Below are 23,319 nucleotides of genomic sequence, written 5' to 3' on the forward strand. Positions count from 1 at the left end.
ATACAAGATGGCCCCCCGCCGGGCGCGCACAACCTCGCCACAGTAGGCCCCACCCCATCCCTTCCCTGCAACTAAGCGACCCCTGGCAGTCATGAGGCCGCCTGCACGACCCCGGGAAATGCCGGACGGCTAATAGTACCTACCCCACCTGCGGGCATAAAGGACCCCCCGCCGAAATGACCTGCCAAGAACGTCCGATGCCACGCCTGCAATAAAAATTGTCACTGGGAGTACTGCAAGTCGGCCAAAGATCAGGATCAAGGTCACCACAGTTCACCAAGCTCCGGCACATTTCCCCCTTCTGGCGGGAGAGCCGTCAGTTGTCGCCATGTGTCTGACGACTCTCATAGTTCTCCGCTGCCTGTCAACATCCGCATCCACTTCGGGGGGGGGGGGGTCCTCGAGTTTACATATGCTACCCGACATAGGTACGGACGTCACAATGATTGGCACTCCCCACCTGGACATGCTTATTACACCCAGAACCAGCTTAGAGACCCCGCCCCGTTTGCCCACATTCACCGCCGACGGCTCGCATAGGGCACCCTTGGTGGGTTACTTCCGGGCCTTCTTGACGCTCGGAGACAGGGACTGCGCCACGGACATATGAGTCCACAAGCGGGTCCAAACCCCCCTCTTCTCGTTTAACCCTTTGTCGGGAGTTGGTCATAATTACGCCCATCCTGGTGGTGACATACGCAAACAGGTGCGCCCACTCCCCGTTAACAGCTCGCCAACCGTCGCTCGCGACTACTTCCGAAGGGAATTTAGTGACGTACTGATCTCCAAGGAAAACCTCCGCACTGCCACCCTAGGAATGATGGTGGGTCCCACATGAGAATCCACCTGAAAGCCGACGCGGTGCCCTTCCTCACCCACACACCCAGGCCGATACCGTGGTCCTCGTGGTCAAGAAGGATGGCGTACGTATCACTGTGGACCTGAACAAATTCAACTCTCAGGTGCCGCGCCTCATCCATCCTTTACCCACACCGTTTGCGGCGATTCGCAGCAGCATCCCCTCAGCGAGGTTCTATTGCTACCGACTCTCCGTCGACGGCATCTCCACCGACGAGGACAAGGTCACAGCCATATGGGACTTCCCCACGCCCGCCAATCTGGCTGAGGCTCCTTTATGAGTCTGATGAACCAACTGGCGGATTTAACCCCAGCTATAGTGGCGACAGCTCAACCCTTACAGCCCCTAATGAGTCCTAAGTGCTCGTTCACTTAGACCCCGGACCACGACAAGGCTTTTGCTGACTACCGTCACCACCCGAACTGGCGCCCCTCGACCCCACTCTGCCAGTGGTGCTGCAAACGGACGAGTCGCTCCTCTACGGTGTCGGGTACGCCCTCCTCCGAGACCACGACCTGGGGCGTCTGCGTCTCGTTCGGTGTGGCTCGTGATTCCTGACGGACGCCGAAACTCGCTACGCCATCATCGAACTGGAGATGCTCGCTGTCACCTAGGTCGCGTCCAAGCGCAAACTATATCTGCTTGGTTTGCCCTACTTCACGTTGATGACGGGCCATCGTCCGCTCATCCCCATCCTCAACTCCTACACCTTGGACGCCGCGCGCCGTCGAGAACCACCGCCTCTAGCGGCTAGGAGAAGCTTTCGCCCTTCGTCTTCACGGCGAAGCGGTGCGCCAGGAAGCAGTTCTACATTCCAGACGCCCTCTCGCGAATCCCGTTTCCCGCCCCACACCGGAGGACAAGACCGATTGCAACAAGGCCACCGTGAACGTCGGAAGCATCGTCAGTGGCAACGCCAGCGCTCGCGGGGACCAATTATCGCCCGTCGTCGACGTCAACAGGACCCTCCGGGAACTCTGGTCCGCAGCCCGGACGGACCCAACCTACGACCACATGCTTACCTGTGTGTCCTCCGTGTTCCCGTTCAGCCACTTTGCTCAACCCAGCTCCGTCCTCCCGTATTGGAAGCCCCGAGACGCCTACACTCACAATTGTCCCCTTTTCCTATGTAAAGCGGAACTATACAGGCACTACCTCATTCCTCCGGCACTCTACCGGATCAATCAATCAAATCAGCCATCCTGAGTCCACTGCTGAACAAAGGCCTCCTTCATACCATTCCACGAATCACACGACCGCGCCATCCTCTGCCACGTCACTCCCGCAAACTTCTCGATCTCGTCTCTCCACCTTCTGTCTGGTCTTCCTCTTCCACGCTTCCTATCTCGCGGCGTCCATTCAGTAACACACTTGCTCCATCGCTCATCAGTCGTTCGCACCAACTTACCTGCCCAATTCCACTTCCTCTCTTTTACTGCCTCCACAATATCTTTCACCCCCTTTCTGCTCTCTCACCCAACTTACTCTCGGTCTCTCAGTGTTATCCCCATCATTGATCTCTCCATTCTCCTCTGTGCAGTCCTTAGCTTTGTTTCCATCGCCCTCGTCAGCTTCCAAGTCTCACACCCGTAGATTATTGGTGGTAGAATGCATTGATTGTAAACTTTACGTTTCAAACATAAAGGTAGAGAGCCTATTAGGATTTTATTACACTTACCAAACATTTTCCAACCAATTGTAATGCGTCTTTTTATTTCATTATCATGATCTTTCGTCACCTTCACCATCTGACCTAAATAATTATACTCCAACTTCCTCAAGACTCATCATCACTTACAATCTCTGCTTTGAACTTTCGTGTTGAACATTACTTTGGTTTTACTCTTATTCATTTTTAAACCGCTCAGCATATCTTGCAAGTCTTCTGCTCTTTCTGAAATAAGAATTTTAATTAACAATACCTCGTATTATTTTTCCGGGTTGTCCGTATGGTACTTCGCGTTTACTATCACACATTGAAAAATGCGATATTCTGTCACTCTAGTCTACATCTTAGTGGTAATTAATGGGTTTTTAAGTGTAATGAATTTTATCCAATCCCCTACGCCCTACGGTATTCTGTCACTATTGGCTACTTAATGGGTTTTTAGTGTAATGAATTTTATTCAAAACCCTACAGGCTGAATTGCAATCGAAGAACCTCGTGGTTGCGACAAATACTTCCGATAGTGTTACACGTTTCATAGCTGGGTTTGTTATTCTCTACGTATTGGTCTTCCTGTTCTTGTATGCATCAGTAACCTACCTGCTTCCCCATACGAAACAGTCGGATGTGGTGTCATGGCCGACGGATGCAGTAAAGACACCATCTTGTGCGTGACGAAATACACTCCATGCACGTGTTCTTGAGTGGCAAGACTACTAGGAGAGAAGTGGTTCAGGGAAAAGTAAATTCCATTAATAACACAAATTTCTTAATTGGTCCATTGTTGTGCTCGTGACGCTCCTTTGTTCATGCTGACTTGCACCGGATGGATCTCACAATATGCCATGAAGCTGTATAGACTCTTAACTACCTTAGAACCAAAGCGTTCCAAATATTTGGATTTACTTTCAGTGCTGCGCTTTGTTTCCACTTTGTTTCGTAACTTCGTATACGATTATACAGGTGAACAATAGACAATGATTTCACACTACTGGTCTCTGTCTCACACAGGTGCAGACGAGTCAAGATGGAATCATAAACCCTAAACTGGGTGTTTACGATAAATGAATTTGTGGTTCTGTTTGATTATTGTGTTTATTTTGCATTTCTGTTTATGCTCACATGTTTTCCAATTTACCTGGTTACTTGTTTATTAATTCGGTTCCTTATTTATCTACTCATTTATATATTGTATCTATTTATGGGTGCCCGGACAAAATGTCCTGAAATCTGCACCCCTGGGACAAAATGTCCCCAACGGCCTAGGTGGGTGGTCAAGTAGTCCTCATTTTTTCTCCTAAAAATTTGTCAGATGTGTTTTACTTTATTCCTTTATATGTTTTTTTTGTGAATTTTTGGTTTTTAACTTGATTTTTTTTATATAGGCATACAATATAAGTTCAATAAAGCATAATTGTGTGCTGTAATTGTACTCATAATTTGCGGAATGAAGATTTAAATAAATTACAGCAATGGTCTGAAAAGTGGCTAATGATTGATGGGTTGGGTCGTGTATAAGATATTTAATAAAATATCAAATATCAAATATTATTGTACTTTGTGTTTATATATAGAGATTCTCCTAAATTTAAGGGTTGTTCTAAAACCACAATTAACTATGACTCAAAATGTATAAACAGTTGATAAATCAATATTTGTTGAAAAAAAAAATGGGGACCTTTAGTCCTAAATATTGGGGACATTTTGTCCCGGGGGTGCAGATTTCAGGACATTTTGTCTGGCGACATTTTGTCCGGGGACCTTTTGTCCTACATTCCTATTTATGTACCTACTGTAGTAGGATGCTGGCATGGCTGCTTTTATTCCACTCAAGATCATGTACGTACCGAGTGGCCTTTTCCTTCTATTCTGGCTGTCCTCAGAGTATACCCAGTTGTGTGAATACTCTTCAATTATGATTATTCAATTTTGCATTGAGTAACACTTATTTCCATACATTCTTGCTGAAGCCAGACTAATTTGTTCAGGTAGGGGGTGTGAGGGGGCAAACATTAGTGCAATGTGACGCAGGCATCAGGGCAGCACTGTGCATGACAGTTATCGGAGAAAGTCACTAACATCAGTGGAATCAAAGAACATGAACAACTCCTCGGGCTTAGGTATATATTGTGGAATAACAATTTTGATTTTTTTCACGTCCTCTTAAACGTGGTCTATGAACAAAAATACTAGAGCATCAGTCGTACTGACTTTGATATTTCTACCCAATAGAATATAAAATACATAGCGTAGCTCCTGTACCATAATTTAATATGTCGTTTAGTGCTTCGTAAATATTAATTATTAAAAAGCAAATGCAAAGTCCAGCTATATGTGGGTTCCATGTTAAACATATGCAAAATAAATTATAAATGTTTACCATAAAAGCCTCTAGCTATACGTGGTGACAATCTGGTTTCCAGCGATTACACTGAAGATATATCAAATGTTTATGAAACCTGTTATGTAGCAAATTCACGTGAACAGTTATATCACAGTAAGCTATGATATTCAGATTTATTACATCCTTGCTGATATTAAAAACTGCATGTTCACCTCTCACCTGACCCCCACAAGTTGCGATGCTCGCTCGTGCCCCCGATTTCTACGTGAGGTCGGAGTTAGCGGACGTCGTGACGCATGTCATTGTGTGTATGTGTATGCATGTATGTATGTAGAAGTGTATGTACCATACTAACATGTAACAAAAATAAATAAATAAAAATATTTTTTTTTCCTTAAGGGAGAGCAACTCCCCATAAGCTTTGCTTCTCGCTCTCCCTTTTCAACTACCAATTTTGTAAAAAAAAAAAAAAAGAAAGAAAAAGAAAAAAAAAGTATATATGTATGTCTAATTGTATTTAATATTGTTGAATAAACCTATACTACTACTAAATCGTGTGTCTGTATATGGCAACTGCATTTACACTTAAGCACTAAAAAGTCATTCAATTTCACGTTCATTCAAACTTATGTAACCTACAATAATCACGTTTGAAATTATATTTCTTCATTTCGATTTCACTTTCTATCAACTGAAAGGGTCCAAATATTTGCGAGGAAAAGATGATTAGCACATGAAAAAAAAATCATCAAAGATTCTGGCAAGCACACATTGAAAAGTTGCCCCGTGGACGAAGCGTCCTACATTCGCCTGATCCTAGCTATAATCCATGGACGTGGAACTCAACGAAGACGATGGAGACAAACAAGGACTCTTCAGTGAGGAATGGAGAGACCAATGCTGGAAATGGCACTGAGACGAGAAAAAACATATATCTAAGTGGAGCAAGAGCGCAGACTGGTGTGAAATATAATGTGGGGGCAGTACAGGAGTGAGAAATGGGTAGATAGAATAACCAGAAATTTTCATGGGAAATGGAGAGACCGATTACTGACTGGGCGTCGCGAAATAGGAAATGTGGGAAAGGGAAATGGTATAGGACAACTGGCCGTTGCTGGCCAAGGGAAACTTGCCGCGGCCTGTTGGCCACCAAATTGATCAGTACGACCAGTCGGTGCGGACAACTCGCTTTCTTATGGAATATTTTATTTACAAAATTCCTAAAATTATGATAAAACAGGACGTCTAACGTTTTTTTTTTATAAAGAACTTTACCCAAATAAAATAAGATACACATATACAAAAATGTGTGAACAGTTACGTTTTTAGAATTGTGGGTAAAGATATTTGTAAAAAAAAAAAAATCTAATTTAACCTGAATGAATCTGTACACAGACGTAGTTCACGAGGCAAATGCTCACACTCTCCATGGATAAACGAGAAAATCTCGCGCATTCTTATATTTTCTTGATTAAATTACTTAATGGAAAAAATAAAATATTTTATATTTCACTCCAATCTGATGAAATGGTCCACAGCATTTTAAGTGGACGTATAATTTTGTTAACATTTTAAGTTATAGAATATCGGTTTATGATAGATGAAAATCAAAATCTAACTCATAGATATCCGAGCAATTTCAGGTGAGTATAGTTATACCATTAACCATTTTGCATGAGAAATCACATAAAATCATGATTCTAAATATGCGGAAAAACCACCAAGGAAAAGATAAACTGATGACCAAGCGCTTTCGTCTATTCAGACACCCTCAGGGTACAAATCTTAATAAGAATTAAATCACAATCCCACAAAAACCATATAGATATAGATAAGAATACCATCAGGGTGTGAGCATTTGTCCATTTTTGAATTAAGGCTGTGAGCATTTGTCCGTACACCCAGAATCCGAAAGCCCTGCCAGTATTCCAAAGAAATATCCGCAAAGGAAAAATGAAAGATTGAAAATTATGTATAGATAATTCTTTCAATACAAAATACACGTATGCACACTTATACATCATTTTCAATACAATGTAATATGATCATTCATAAATTTCTTCACTTTTACAAATTTACAATTATGTAAGACAAGTAGATTTACCGGTACATATTAACATATCATCACGAGAAACAGTTTATTGAAATTTTCAGTTCATTATCGCAGATTTCTTCCAACACGACGAAGGGAATCACTGACATTTGATAAGCCATCACGATGCTGCTCGCACAATATTTAACTCCATTCTGAAGATGCACATATAAATTTACGCTTAACTTGTTTCTTAGGTGGATTTTCGGCTTCTGTTTTCGACATTAGAGTTTCAGTTGTACAATTCTTCTGTTGAAGACACTAAATTGCTCGCCAAATCGATGGATGTTTCCACCACCTAGAACACGGGATTTATTGTTCCACTCTTCGTGAACGTTGTTCGTTCTTTCTCCGTCACTCAGTGTCGCTGAGTTAACACTCCATGTTTCCTGCGGATACTGAGGAGCACAACGTATAAGGCTAGAAACTCATCCTGCTCGAGAGGACGCCGGATTACTGCTCCACCCTGCAGACAGAGCTTGTGGCCATCCACCTGGCCCTGGAGCACGCCCAGAACCGCCAGGAGGCTACTGTGGTCCTACTTACAGACTCCATGACGGCGTGGCAGGTCCTCCAGCAGCCGTGCCCCGGCGACAACGTGGGACTCGTCACCGCCATCCTGGGCAGCCTGCAGAGCCTCGCCGCACAGGGACGTCGGGTAAGGCTGCACTGGATGCCCAGCCACGTGGGCGTGCGAGGCAATGAGTCCGCCGACGTTGCTGCAAAAAGAGCCGCTGGCGCTCCCCACGTGACCAGGCACGTGCCACCTAGTCTGTCGTACGTGAAGGCACGAGCCAGGCGTACCGCGCGCCACCAGACTCACCGGCAGTTAGAAGGAGCAAAAAGACTAGCTGCTTGGTACGCCGCCACCACCGACTATCAGACGTTGAGCGCCTTCCATCAACAGCCCAGGGCGGACGGCGTACTGTTGCAAAGAGTTAGGCTGGGCTACTGCACCAGGGAGGAGCTGTATGACGGCTTCCAAGGGCAACAGTGCGATCACTGCGATAGGCATAGCCGCCACCCACTGCTGCACTACCTACTGTCCTGCCCGGCCACGGAGGCCCTCCGACCAGCGCCGCAGACCCCCGCCCACCCTGCAGATTTTTTTTATATAGGCATACAATATAAGTTCAATAAAGCATAATTGTGTGCTGTAATTGTACTCATAATTTGCGGAATGAAGATTTAAATAAATTACAGCAATGGTCTGAAAAGTGGCTAATGAAATTTAACAAGTAAATGCAAGGTAATGCACATAAGTAAAAATAACAGTAAGTACGATTACAAGTTATTTTGGAAATTCGAACAAAAGTGAGTATTGAAAAAGATCTCGGCGTATAAGATATTTAATAAAATATCAAATATTATTGTACTTTGTGTTTATATATAGAGATTCTCCTGAATTTAAGGGTTGTTATAAAACCACAATTAACTGTCCCAAAATGTATAAACAGTTGATAAAAATCAATATTTGTTGAAAAAATGGGGACCTTTTGTCCTAAATATCGGGGACATTTTGTCCTAGGGGTGCAGATTTCGGGACCTTTTGTCCGGGGACCTTTTGTCCGGGGACGTTTTGTCCTACATTCCCTTCTTCTCTGGTTAGTGTCCAGCATCCTGTAATATCAAGTTCTTCATGGCTAATTGTTTCTTTAGGGTATTTCTTAGCCCGTCCTCTTCGCAGAAGTTATTCTATAAACTATTTCAGAATGGATTTGTACAGGTAGTTCTCTTGTCGATTCTTTCACCTCCAGCCTTACTTTTGTAACTTCTATGTCTTTCTTGTCGTTTCTTTTAACACACACCCAACTTATCACTTCTTTCTTACTATATTGCTTGGTATGCATGTGTCCTTGAAAGCATAATTTCTGCCGACATCTTGTCGTCTTGATAATCTCCACCATAGCTTTAGTTTGAAACTGATTGCTGTGTTGTTTTGTGACTCATCATATAACATTTATGATGGACCATCACAGTAATTAACCATTTCCTTTGGTTAGATAGATAAATCCTACTTGCCACTAGGTTTCTCTACATACCGACTAACCAGAGTAGAGACAGAACTCCTGTTGCATGAAATTTGCGAAATTTGCAAGGCGTCGCAGTACGAAAGAATTGGGATCATAATAGGAGATCCTGACTACAGTAAGACTGACTAGGACGGTTAGAAGATCTGTAAGACTTTTTTTTAGATGTGCTACAAGATAATTTCTGAAAGCAAATAATTACAAAGTCTACGAGAAAGGAAAATACCTTGGGCACCATGTTAACAAAGACTTGTGATAAAATAATAAACTTATTAGTGGGTGATAGAGTAGGTACAAGCGATCATAAAGAAACAAGATTTAGCATTAAATGGGAAGAAATAAAAGTAAATATAACATACTAGTACCTGACTTTAGAAAGGCTGTTTTGGGGGGTATGATGAAATACCTGAATGTTTCGTACCACTCCGAGGGGTAATGAACCTGACTTAAGTCATGACATGTGGGAAGTAGAACTCAAGAGTAGTGTCACTAACGAGATCAGCCTGGATGCCATAAATTATGGTGTCCGGACATAATCCCTCCTGGACAAAATCCCTCCGGACAATATCCCTCCTGGACAGAATCCCCCCTGGATAGAATCCCTCCTAGATTATATGTTTATTTGTGTATTTTAATATTTCAATGTATTTACATATTAATGTGTTTTGATATATATTCTCATTTTTTGACTGTATATGTATGTTTATTTATGTATTTTAATATATACAAACTTTTCATATATGTTTGCAGTGAATCAAAAAAGTATATGAATGTCTACTGTATGCATTAGCATTTCGGTAAGGTAGGGTAAGATGTTAATTGCTTTGCATGTGATGGAATATAAGAGGAGAGCTACTAGTCTGAATAATGTGGGGGGATTTTGTCCAGCCCGCTCACTTTTGTGGAGGGATTCTGTCCAGGAGGGATATTGTCCGGAGGGATTATGTCCCGGATCCTAAATGATGCCAAGAGTATAGAAGAATTATACAGTATGCAAATCAGCTAGTGAATATGTTAGAACTGAAATCAGTAAACCTAATTGGATGACGGAAAACGAGATCGGAATGAAAAGAGGGCTTTCTGTGAGAATGGAAAGGGGTGAGGCACACCTTAGGATTAGGTATACTGAAATGGCTAGACAATTTAAGAACATTTGCAGAACGAAAATTGAAATTAAAGTTGCCAGATAAGTGGAATCAAACCCCAAGGGTTTATTTTTTAACAGAACTTAAAGCAAGAAATAGATAGTTCCAATTAAAGCTGACGATGAAATTTTGATAGATTCTTTTTATGAAATACAAAATGAATAATAAACTAATAAATAAAGAATAGATTATATTAATCAAAATAACTAATAAATAAGATTAATGGTCACAAGTTTAAATATCTTTCATATTGACCAACCATTAACTTTTCTATATTTATTCTTCATTTTTTTCAAATATAGGATAATGTGGGATTTTGATCGACATACTGTACCATAAAATTTTGGGTTTGGGATAATGACCAGTGGAATTATGTCATGGATTCGCACATCACACAACAACTTTAGTTCACATGTATGATTTCATGAGGTCGGAATGAGTTATTTTAGATAATTAACAAGAATTTATCTAAGAATACTTGCCATTTGCTCATCTGTATCATTTTAAATGTGTACTCATGATCCTGAATCTTGGGATCCACCCATTTAGTCTTCTGGACATTTAGTCTTCTGACAATTAGTCTTCCTTTGAAAAATAACCGTGGACAATTAGTCCTCATCTTCAAGTTATAATAGGATAATCAGCTTAAAGCATCAGTAAAGAGAAAAAAACAATTGAAATTCATGTATAGATAATTCCCCTGATGATGGAATGTGGAATTTGATGTGACAGTTTTCCCTTCCTTGAACCCTTGCAATACCACGCATATTGAATGAAATCTTTTATTCACTATAAATAACACAATTTTATTGCACATAAATATTTTTACATTGCATTTTTAAAAGGATCATAGTTTGCAGAATCATACAGTCAGGCATAAATTATTAAATTATATATCACAGGAGACCAGCACAGGATTCCAGCATTATATATAAATAATAAAAACACAGAATCATATAATAAATACAGCTAGTAGTTTATAATGATAATTGGTAGTAGAATTAATATTCTTATAACATAATTTAATCATGAAATAATTACAAAGGAGGAGCATGACAACAACAGGAGACCTTTGGTCCATAACTAGGTCGGATGCGAAAAAATTATGATAAATAAACAAAATAAATAAACAAGTTTATGATAACATAACAAACAAAATAAATGCACATGTAGAGTTAGATAATAAATAAACAGGTAATAATAAATTGACAGATAAATAATTTTATATGAAAATCAAGCAAATAATAATAAACAGACAAGTACTAACAAACAAATAAATCATATAAACTAAATGGTTTAGGTGTTTATCTAAACGAATCTTAAAGCTTCGAACTGAACTACATTGCACTGCCTTTGCAGGAAGTTTATTCCATTCATTAACTACACGGTTGGCGAATTTGTTTCTACCCACTTCCAAATTAAATCTATAGCCTGGCAGTTTGAGACAAATGGAATAGACTTAGTAATCATGTAGTGAGCGCTGAAACTATCGGTTTATAAAAAAAACAACTGTTAGACAACTTTATTATGGATGGGGATGACAGGTAGTAATAGGCATGGAACTGCCTAGCGTACGCCTCACGTTTTTTTGCAGTCTCCTTCAGTCTCATGTTCTTGTGTGTGTGCGTGTATTTTACGGGAAGGGGAGCTATGCTCGTGGTGTCCCGTCTTTATATCTCATTTTATCTAAACTATTTTTAAATTCATGTATTGTTTTTTGCACACACTACTTTCTCATCTAACTTGTTCCAAATGTCTATTACTCTGTGAGGAAAGCTATTCTTTTTCAGATCTCTTCTATAGCTATCTTTCTTGATTTTCTTCCCGTGTCCTGTATTTCTTTCATCCTATTTTATTAGATCATGATTCTGTAAATAGCTATCAAATCGTGTGTGTGTGTGTCACCGTTTTGTATCATCAGCAAATTTGGAGACAATAGAATTCAGTTTGTGGTCTATAAATTTTATATTTACTATGAATAGAAGTGGCCCAAAAACGGAATCCTGAGGAACTGTGCGGAATGGCAAATGATCACCTGTATCAATTAGATAATCAAGAAGATTTAGATAAACTACAGCAATGGTTTGAAAAGTGGCTAGTGAAATTTAACACAAGTAAATGCAAGGTTATGCACATAGGTAAAAATAACAGTAAGTACGATTACAAGTTATTTGGAAATTGGTAAACAAAAGTGGATAGTGAAAAAGATCTCGGCGTAATTATCAGTAACGATCTCAAATCATCCATGCAGTGTATTTCAGCCTCTGAGAAAGCAAATAAGATTCTAGGACTGATTGCGCGATCTTTTGACTTCAAAAGTCCATCACTCATTAACAAGCTATATAAATAGTTAGTTCGTCCACATTTGGAATATGCTGTTTCCGTATGGTCACTGAATCTCATTAAAGATATTGACAGATTGGAAAAAGTACAACGGCGAGCCACAAAACTAATTCCAAATATAAAAAATAAATCACATACGAAAATCGACTAGAAACATATTAATCTGTTTTTCCTAAGAAAAAAAATGTAGACTTATAGGTGACTTGATACAGGTCTTTAAGATTCTAAAGGGAATTGATAACATCAAAAGTGACGAAATTTTCACACTGAATGAGAATCCGACAAGAAACAATGGTCTCAATCTGTCAGGGGATATATCTAATTTGGAAGTGTGTAGAAACAACTTCGCCAACCGTGTAATTAATGAATGGATTAAACTTCCTGCAGAGGCAGTGCAATGTAGTTCAATTCGAAGCTTTAAGAATAATTTAGATAGGCACCTAAGCAAGATGCTGTAATGACTGTCATTTATTCTATATTATTTGTTTTGTTACAATTTGTCTGTTTGTTTATTATTTGCTTAATTTTAATTTATTGTTATTTATCTGTCAATTTATTATTATACACTATTTATCTGTTTGTTTATTATTTAACTATACCTATGCATTTCTTTTATCTATTATGATTTTTATTTATTTATCTATTTATTTATTTACCATTATTATATATATTTTTTTGCATCCGACCTTGATATGGAACAAAAAGTCTTGTGGGCATGCTCCGCCTTTGTAATCCTTTGTAAATCTATATTGTTTCTTTTGTCATAATTCGAGATGACTGTTTTAGATTTCGAGTAAGTTAGTCACGCAAGAACGTTTCCGTCGGAATCCATAAGAATAAAGGAGACTGCAAGAGACCTACACTAGGCAGCTCCGTATCTATCACCGCCCTATTAGTAAACAAATTCTTGCTTATTTCCTTCTTAAATCTAAATTTGTCCAGTTTATAACCATTACTGCGAGTCCTGCCCTGTTGTTTTATTATGATGACCTTGTTTGCTTCACCATACTGGCTATCATTTCTCAAAATGTTACTTTCAAAATGATATTCGATAGCATCTCTGATGATAGTTTCCATCATTTTTCCTACGATTGAAGTCAAGCTTATAGGCATGTAGTTTCTTTTTTGTCACCTTTTTTAAATATGGGAATAACGTCAGCTAACTTCCATTCTTTTGGGACATCTCCAGATAAGATGGATTTCTTGAAATTAATTTCTAATGGAACAACAATCTCATTTTTTATTTTCTTTAAGATTCTTGTATGCCAACCGTCAGGCCCTGGTGTTTTACTAACGAATCAAGTAGAGAAGAAAATGTAAAAGGTGCAGATGGAGAGATGATAATGGAAGAGAAGGCAGTGAGAGTAAGATGAACAGAGTATTTTAGGGAGTTGCTAAATGTGAAGGAGAATAGGGAGGGAAAGTTAGCTGCAGTGGGAAGTGCTAAGAAAATGACCGTGATGAGTGAGGAAAATGGAGGAGAAATAGTTTAAGATGAAGTGAAGGCAGCTATTAAAATGGTGAGAGCAGGTAAGGCACCTGGCCTGGATGGATGTCATGCAGAATGTCTGAAAAAAGGAGGTACAGTGATGGTGGACTGGCTGGTGAGGTTATTTAATGTTTTCTTTAGATGTGATAGAGTGCCGGAGGACTGGAGGAGTGCCTGTATAGTTCCACTTTACAAGGGAAAGGGGGGCAAAAGTGAGTGTAGTAGTTTCAGAGGGATCAGCTTGTTAAGTGTAGTTGGGAAGGCTTATGGGAGGGTCTTGATTGAGCGGATTAGGAAAGGAACAGAGGGAGTTATTGGTGAAGAGTAGTGTGGGTTTAGGACAGGTAGGGTTGTGTAGATCAGATACTTGTTGTAAGGCAGATATGTGAGAAAGCTATAGGAAAACGTAAGGATGTATTTTGGGCTTTTACGGATCTGAAAATGGCTTATGACAGGGTAGACAGGAAGGCACTGTGGGAGGTATTGCAGATATATGGGATAGAAGGAAAGCTGTTAAGAGCAGTTAAGAGTTTTTACGAGAGTAGTAGAGCTTGTGTTAGGATTAGAAATGAAGAGAGTGAGTGGTTTGAGGCAAAGGTGGGACTTGGTCAGGGATGTGTTATGTCGCCGTGGCTGTTCAATTTATACATGGATGGGGTGGTGCAAGATGTGAATGCGAGGGTACTGGGTCAGGGATTGGAGATGGATAAGGAAAATGGAGAAAAGTGGGAGATAAGCCAGCTGTTGTTTGCGGACGACACTGCGCTTGTAGCAGGATCAGTGGGGGATTGAGGAAGTTAGTGACAGAGTTTGGGGAGGTATGCGAAATAAAGAAGTTGAAGACAAACATGGGTAAAATAAGGTGATGAGATGTACAAGGGGAGAAAGTGGCAGCAGACTGGAAGTGAGTATTAAAGGAGAGATACTGGAGGAAGTGGGTAGTTTTAGATACTTTGGTGCAAATGTGACAGGAAAGGGAGGAGTGGAGGTGGAGGTAGAATGTAGATTGAGAGAAGCGAGTGGATTAAAAAGTGTAATGAGAAATAGACATTTGGGAATGGATGCTAAGAGGAGATTGTATGTAGGAGTAATTGTGCCGACAGCACTGTATGGGGCAAAACATGGAACATAAAAGAGGAAGAGAGAAGGAGTTTGAATGTGTTTGAGATGAAATGCCTGAGAAATATGAGAGGGGTTACTGGGCTAGATAGAGTGAGAAATGAGGAGGTGAGGAGGAGAACAGGGGTGGAAAGGGAGTTGGGAGATAGGGTTGATGAAAGAGTATTGGGATGGTTTGGACACATAGAAAGAATGAGTGAGAAAGACAGGTAAAAGAGGTGTAGAAGGCAGAGGTGGGGGGAGTGAACATAAGGGGGCGACCTGAGATGAGATGGATGGATGGGGTAAAGGGGGCATTGGGAAAGAGGGGAATGTCTGTTGAGGAAGGACGGGAGAGGACAGAAGATTGGGGTGAATGGAGAAGGGTTGTTAATGGATGATGCATGAGAGGGGATTGGGGTGAGGGAGTATATATGAGAAATGAATTGACGCACCCCGAAGGGATTTCTCCCCGTCTTTTCCTTTTGCACATGAGGAGACGGATGGGGGGGGGGTCGCCGAATTAATGAAGCGGCCTTGCTGTGGATGTGCTGTGTCTTGTGACACTGCTTCTGACCCAGGGCAGGGTACAAGATGCAGGGGTGACGCGTCACCCAGGAGGTGCCGAGATAAGAGGAAGGGAAGAGGGTGGAGGGGAGTCGAATATGTAGGGGATGGAATGGGTGGGAATTGTTTCTATGCCTTTTTCTTTTTTGGCTACACCCTATGTAGGGGGGAAAAGCCTTGGGTATATGTATGCATAATTGTAAACTTTGTTTCTTCACATCCTTTAGACATGTAGTCTTTCTTAATTTGCTCCTATGACCTCTTTGAAAGCCCTCATATATTTAATAAGATGTCAGTTCATTCGATCCCCATTAGAGCCATCTTAATGTGCATGTGTGAATCACCATGGTCTTGCATCACGTGTTAAACCGACAACTATTACGCTGCCGGATGGTGGCTGACCTTATATGAGCGAATATGACAAACACACCCAACTCCCAGCCCACGAGAGCTGCTGAGACGGCTCACATCGCAGTGGTAATGAATTAATTTCAATCCTGGACAAGATTCGAACTCAGACTGTTTGAGCCAAGATATAAGAATATAAGGTCTAACCACTTCCGACCGAATTTCGAGGGAGTTGGCGCAGCGGGCCCGTGAACGTCACCTGGCTGTTCAAAGTGGGGTTAGCGGGTCCTATAGCTCAAGATCTAAGAATATAAGGTCTAACCACTTACGACCGAATTTCGAGGGAGTTGGCGCAGCGGGCCCGTGAACGTCACCTGGCTGTTCAAAGTGGGGTTAGCGGGTCCTATAGCTGTCAGTTGAAGTTGGTCCGTCGTTCGAAAATGACGTCGCCTTCGCTCGCACTGCTCCACGCAGTTATATTCTGACAAATATTATATAAAAAATATATATAAAATATTATAGTTCCTGTCTATATATATGAATATATGATATATATATATATATATATAATATATATATATATATATTATAGTTCCTGTCTTCCTTGGCGTTTCACAGTTTTCTTCAGTGTATCACAAAGAGAAAATGGACTCAGCCAAATGACGTCAGAAGCTGCGCAGAAGAATGTAAACGGTCTGACCTGTATATTTAGACCTTGCTATAGCTGTTAGTTGAAGCTGGTCCGTCGTTCGAAAATAACGTCGCCTTCGCTCGCACGGCTCCACGCAATTAGTTATATTCTGACAAATATTATATAAAATATATATATAAATATATATATAATATTATAGTTCCTGTCTATATATATGAATATATAATATATATATATATATATATATATATATATAAAATATTATAGTTCCTGTCTTCCTTGGCGTTTCACAGTTTTCTTCAGTGTATCACAAAGAGAAAATGGACTCAGCCAAATGACGTCAGAAGCTGCGCAGAAGAATGTAAACGGTCTGACCTGTATATTTAGACCTTGGTTTGAGCTACCGTTGCGAACGCTGTTACTACGTCGTCGAGCCACATTAAGTGGACGCGTGCGTGTGTGCTGCATACATGTGTTTGTTGTATCTGCGTCTTTGTGCCTGAACATGGCAAACAGTCACTCTACTGTATATTCATATTTTGTTTTGTTTTTCATAAAGTCACTTGGAGCCAGTACGGTTTTGCAATCTATTAGATAATGCCTATTGCTTTGTCATGTATAAAGGGACTAAACAAAAATTATATAAAACTATGCAGGAAGAGATATAATAAAAGTTAAGATAGGAAATTCACACTTCAAGTAACTTTAGTTTCAATAGTTGTCAATATTTTTCTACTCACCCGGTACAGTACCTTGCAATTATTAAATCATCATTCCTTTCTTCGTGTGAGCATTAACATGATACGAATATATAGCTTTTAGCAAAACATTGACTTACGACTAGGCCCTGAATGCATTAATAAGATAACAGTGAAAATTAAAATACTCTGAAAATGCGTCACGTATATATGTAGTTCGCCCAATTTGTCCCTAAACGAGTTTAAAATTCCCAACATAGGGATATTTTCTCCATACTGGGAATGCTGCCTCCGTGACCATTACGACTATTGTCTTAAAGAATAAAGTTGATCTACACTAAGAGCAGAACTTAGTTTCGATAAATCATAGTTTCGCGAACGGCTTTCATGCATAAGCTGAAGATTTATACAAGAAATATCTCCATCCTACTTCATCATACTGCCTTCTTACTGGCTGAGCTCTTGCGCGTCTTAGCGAGACGAATCGGCTTTGAGCGAGCTCGGAACTGTTGACCCAGTCAGTCTAGGTTTCAACGCGCTGAAAGGAGGACGACTGATCTAACGGAACATTTCACCATCATGCAGATGTCCGCTGTGACCCTAGGACTTCTAGTCCTGGTTTGTTCTGTTGTCAGTGCAGTGAAGATAAGGACGTGTGGTAAGTGTAGAGCGAGTTACCGTTTTCTTTCGCAGTACTAATGTGCGGCATGTTAACAAGGTAATGATATTTACATGTTTTTCAAAACTACAACAAATTTGAAACGCAAACGTTTTACTGCATGGTAACTCATGTTACTTTTTTGTCTTGATGTAACCTTTATGTTTTACGCACTAAGTTATGAACATAGAACCAGAATATGGTCTATTTACAGAATTTTTCCTTGTCTTACCCTTTTAAGTGTATTATATTAGAAATGCACATGGATTAGGGCAAAACCAATATACATATTTTTCAATTATTATATTCTGAACCTGTATTTGATCCATAGTTCTTGGTGTGGAAATTTTGAAATATTACCGAAGACTGAATGGTCACAAGATGCGTGAACTGAAGAGCAATAGATATGCGTTTGAGATGATCTTTACATAATCATAATCTCCTACAGTTATGCATCAGTTGTGTGTGTGTGTAAAGTCATTTGGTAGAAGCATAGTTTTGCCGATTTCTCGGTATTTCGTATTGTACTGCGCCTTATGACGTGTCCACCTCGCTTTCTTCCCAGGCGTGACGAGTAAGGATTGAGTCACTCGTACGGATTTCCAAACATACGTATCGCATTCATGTAGGGGCATTGTGCTATTAACCGTAGTAAAGCTTCTTGTTCTTTATGGGAAAAGTATCGCCGGGTCATCTTGGAATTTCTGGTTAATCAAAGGCGGGCTTTTGTTTTGTTTTATTTATTTGTTTATGCTTATCTAATTACTTGTTCATATATGTGTGCTTGATTGTTTCCTTGTTATATTTCTTTATTTTAACGAAAATCTACTTCCACGATGTCCTTTGTAAGGATGTAGAACAAATCCTACCACGACAGAATGAATGTGGGACAAAACACTTGGACGAAACACCCCCTAATATATTTTACACCCCCTAATGTATTTTACCACTTGTGGCAGGATCGGAGGAGGGATCGAGGAAGCTGGTGACAGAGTTTGGGAGAGTGTGTGATAGAAGAAAGCTGAAGATAAATGTGGGTAAAAGTAAGGTGATGAGATGTACAAGGGGTGAAAGTGGCAGTAATCTGGAAATGAGCATTAAGGGAGAGCAACTGGATGAAGTGGATAGTTTTAGATATTTGGGTGCAAATGTGGCAGGAAAGGGTGGAGTGAAGGTGGAGGTAGAATGTGGATTGAGAGAAGCGAGTAAATGCCTTGGTGGTTTAAAAAGTGTAATGAGGAATAGGAATCTGGGAATGGATGCTAAGAGGAGACTGTATGAAGGAGTGATTGTGCCAACAGCACTGTATGGAGCAGAAACATGGAACATGAGAGAGGAAGAGAGAAGGAACTTGAATGTGTTTGAGATGAAGTGTCTGAGAAGTATGATGGGGGTTACTAGGCTAGATAGAGTGAGAAATGAGGAAGTGAGGAGGAGAACAGGGGTGGAAAGGGAGCTGGGAGATAGGGTGGATGAAAGAGTATTAGGATGGTTTGGACACATGGAAAGAATGAGTGAAGAAAGACTAGTAAAGGAGGTATGGAAGGCAGATGTGGAGGGAGTGAACATGAGGGGACGTCCTAGGATTGGATGGATGGGGTGAAGGGGGCTTTGGGGAAGAGGGGAATGTCGGTTGAGGAAGGACGAGAGGACAGAAGACAGGGGTGAATGGAGAATGGTTGTATATGGAAAATGTTGTGATGCATGAGGTGGATTGGACGGGGGAATGGGGGTGAGGTAGTGTGTGTGAGCAAAAATTTTGACGCAGCCCGAAGGGATTTCTCCCCGTCCTCTCCTTTATATGGGGGGGTCGCCGATTTAATGAAGCGGCCTTGCTGTGGATGTGCTGTGTCCTGCGTCACTGCTTCTGACCCAGGGCAGTGGACAGGGTGCAGGGATGACCCGTCATCTAGGAGGTGCTAAGATGGGAGGGAGGGTGGAGGGGTGTGGAGTGTTTTCGGGGATGAAATGGGTGGGAATGTTTTTGTGCCTTGTCCTTTTTGGCTACCCCCCTGGTAAGGGGGAAAAAGCCTTGGTATATGTATGCATGGTTACAAATGGAAATATATATATATGTAAGAAAAGAATAACACGTATTAACCGCGTAGCGAATACCACTAGGTTCTTTTATCAATATATTTACCACCACCGCCAGCAAATCAACACCACCACCAAATTCAAGCATAGCCACCACCAAGGGTGAAATATATTAGGGGGTGTATCCGGGCAGAACGCTCTCGGGCGATAAATCACCCTAATTTACATAGCCAGTTTGGTGACCAGTGAAATTTCACAAATGTAATGTTAAAGATCAACACATATTAACATCGTAAAATTTACAATTTACCAACTCTTAACTAAGACTTTGCAGTTACGTCACAGTGCCTTCAATGGGGGGTGAATCCCATTTGGAACACCATGGTGCCGATGTCAACATTAACTTGGGCAATGTGACTCCACATGCATTTCGTTTACATAATTCCCGAGACACCCCAGGCCGGATGAGATTAAGGGTGTGTGTGTCCGATAGATCGTATCATCTTTCATAACTTTCCGAATGATGCGTGTAACACGCAAGTGCACACACACGCACGCATATGTGTATATATATATATATATATATATATATATATACATATATATACATATATATACATACATATATATATATATACACACACTCACAAACATACACACGCTCACACACAAATATAGGGTTTGATGGGGCACTGGTACCGTTCGCAATAGGTTATCCAGTAGTCCGAGTTCGATTCTTGCCCAGGGATGGAATAATTTCACATAGCTGCACTACGAGCCGCCAATCCAACTCTCGTGAACAAGGAGTTGGATGTGTGAGGTCACAGCTTTATCTACATCATGCGTATATGGGGTCTGTGGCCTCACCCGGGAGGATTAATCATCAAGAGACACGTGATTCAAGACCATGGTGGTGAATCACACACACACACACACACACACACACACACACACACACACACACACACACACACACACACACACATCTTTCCATATATATGCATAAATACGTGGAATATATTTGAAAGTGATGCATCCGAAATTCAATTAAAACACGAGTTCGGATCTAGATATGATGGTTGGAAATCAAGGATATATAGATTAAGTCGGAACTGCACCTGAAATCGAGACTATGTATGATTAAAAATAATGGAGTCAGCATTCCGAGTTCGAGTTTCGCCCAGGACTGATGCAAAATTCAGCATCACTGCACTGCGAGCTGGCATTCCAGCTCTGGTGAGCAAGATGTGTATGTGTATGCAGGGTATTACCCATAGAACGGGCTATATGAGCCGTGACCTCTCAGCCGGGAGGGTAATAACAGTCAATAAAGTCCAACACATGATCCAAGACGGGGGTGGGGGCGAATCTCTCTCTCTCTCTCTCACACACACACACACACACACACACACACACACACACACACACACACACACACACACACACACACACACACACACACACACACACACACACACACACACACACACTCACAATCGGTGGCGCGGTTGGTGGAGTCTCAGACTGTAACCACGGGGGTGACGGCGGTACCTGGTTCGAATCCTGCCCAGGACTGAAATTATTTCAGTATCGCTGCGCTTCGAGTCGTTACTCCAAGTCTCGTGGGCGGGGAGTTGTGTGTGTGCGTGTAAGGTCTTAGCATTACCCATAGATCGGACATACGAGCTCTGAGCTCTCTTCCGGGAGGGAAATAGCTGTCGATCACGAGTCGAACACGTGATCCAAAAGACCAAGGTGAAACACACAGCTCGGCGGTGCAGTGGTAAAGTTTTCATCCGCTAATTCAGCGATCCTAAGTCAGCACTCGAACTTTGGTGGATAAGGGGTTTGAAAGGAACGACAAGCTATCAGCATATTTGCAGACGATACAAAATAATGAGAAGAGTGAAGCACGAGAAGGGCTGTAGACGACTGCTAAAAAATCAAGACACTTGCATGTAGTTGTGGGTGGAAAATTCATATCAACACCTAAATATGCGAAGACTATTTTTGCATGGAGTCGAGAATGTGAAATATATCTCAATGCCCACCTCCTCCCAATAATAGAATGAAATAGAATCACTGGAAATGGGCGATAGCTGCAAAAAGCTATCATTAGAACATTTCATGGGGTACGAATCCATTACGAAAGTACAAGAAGGGATCAAAGTGGCTTTTCATAAAATGGACGAAGATGTGACGACCACAATTGACCAGTACAACACAGAAATATGCATAAGTGATGTGGTCCTCACACGTCACGACAATCATGAGCAAGATTAAGGGAATGCAAAAGGCAACAATAACTGGTTCCTCCTAGATTGGCAGGTGAGGCGCACGATGACAGCGGCAACATTGACTAGATCTGCCAACATTGAGAGGTCGAAGAGAAAGACAACTTGATTGGTGTCAAGATCACTTAGTTATCTAAAGAATGCGAGTACTTGTAGTTGACCATATAGATGCACAAGCATATGGAAATTGAAAATATAAACTTAGTTGGAATCCTATATGAATTTGTATAGTATGCTGCTGGATTTTGTTGTTGTTTGTTTTTGTGGTGAGATGTGTGATGTTCAGTTTTTACTCTAGCGTTTCTGCCATTTTCCATGTGTTCTATGGGGAAGATTTTAATTTCTGTATGCAGGTGATTTCGGTGATTTGGTGCATTCAGTTTCTAAAATTTGTTTGTTCGTATTGTTGTTTTTGGAAACTGTTTTGTGTTGGTATCATCTAGGGTGGTTCTAATATACGCGCGCGCGTGTATTATATATATATATATATATATATATATATATATATATATATATATATATATATATATATGTATGTATGTATGTATGTATGTATATATATATTGTGTGTGTGTGTTTGATGTGAGGTCTTTCATATTTGGGCAGAAAGTCATGAGTATCAGATGAAAGGCCTCGACCATTCTTCTCCCCCATGGGCAGCTTTGAGTTTGAGTCAGGTATCCCACGCGACCTTCAGGGCCCTCAAGGGTACCGACAAAGAGGAACCTGTTTCCTACCTGGAGCCATTTCAATATTTACATCTCTTGCCTGCAAAATTAATTATTTCAAAGACGGCCTACTTCCGAAGTCAACCTCAATTTACCCTTAACATGATGATAGTTGAAGAATTGTTGCCAGAAATGTAGACCAAGAGGATCACTAGAGTAACTTATAATCTGTAGCGGATCATGAGAGTAACATTACACGAACAAATGCGTAATGGTAGCTGACCTTGGAGTGCCATTGCTGGTGCTGCTGAGCACTCTAATAATATGTACC

The 23,319-nt window shown here is 41.0% G+C and overlaps 1 protein-coding gene across 1 annotated transcript in view; it reads left to right on the top strand.

Moving 5' to 3' along the window:
• The first annotated feature begins 17,821 nt into the window (after nt 1-17,821).
• LOC143038143 (NPC intracellular cholesterol transporter 2 homolog a-like) overlaps nt 17,822-23,319 on the top strand; it is a 47,413-nt gene continuing 41,915 nt past the window's right edge. Inside the window, exon 1 of the mRNA XM_076207160.1 lies at nt 17,822-17,989. Coding sequence (XP_076063275.1) covers nt 17,911-17,989 — 79 coding nt within the window. The 5' untranslated portion in view covers nt 17,822-17,910. The remainder of the gene's footprint in view (nt 17,990-23,319) is intronic.

This window comes from Oratosquilla oratoria, chromosome 23 (genome assembly GCF_046742065.1).
Source record: "Oratosquilla oratoria isolate Oo_2021 chromosome 23, ASM4674206v1, whole genome shotgun sequence".
In the NCBI taxonomy this organism is placed as follows: domain Eukaryota; kingdom Metazoa; phylum Arthropoda; class Malacostraca; order Stomatopoda; family Squillidae; genus Oratosquilla; species Oratosquilla oratoria.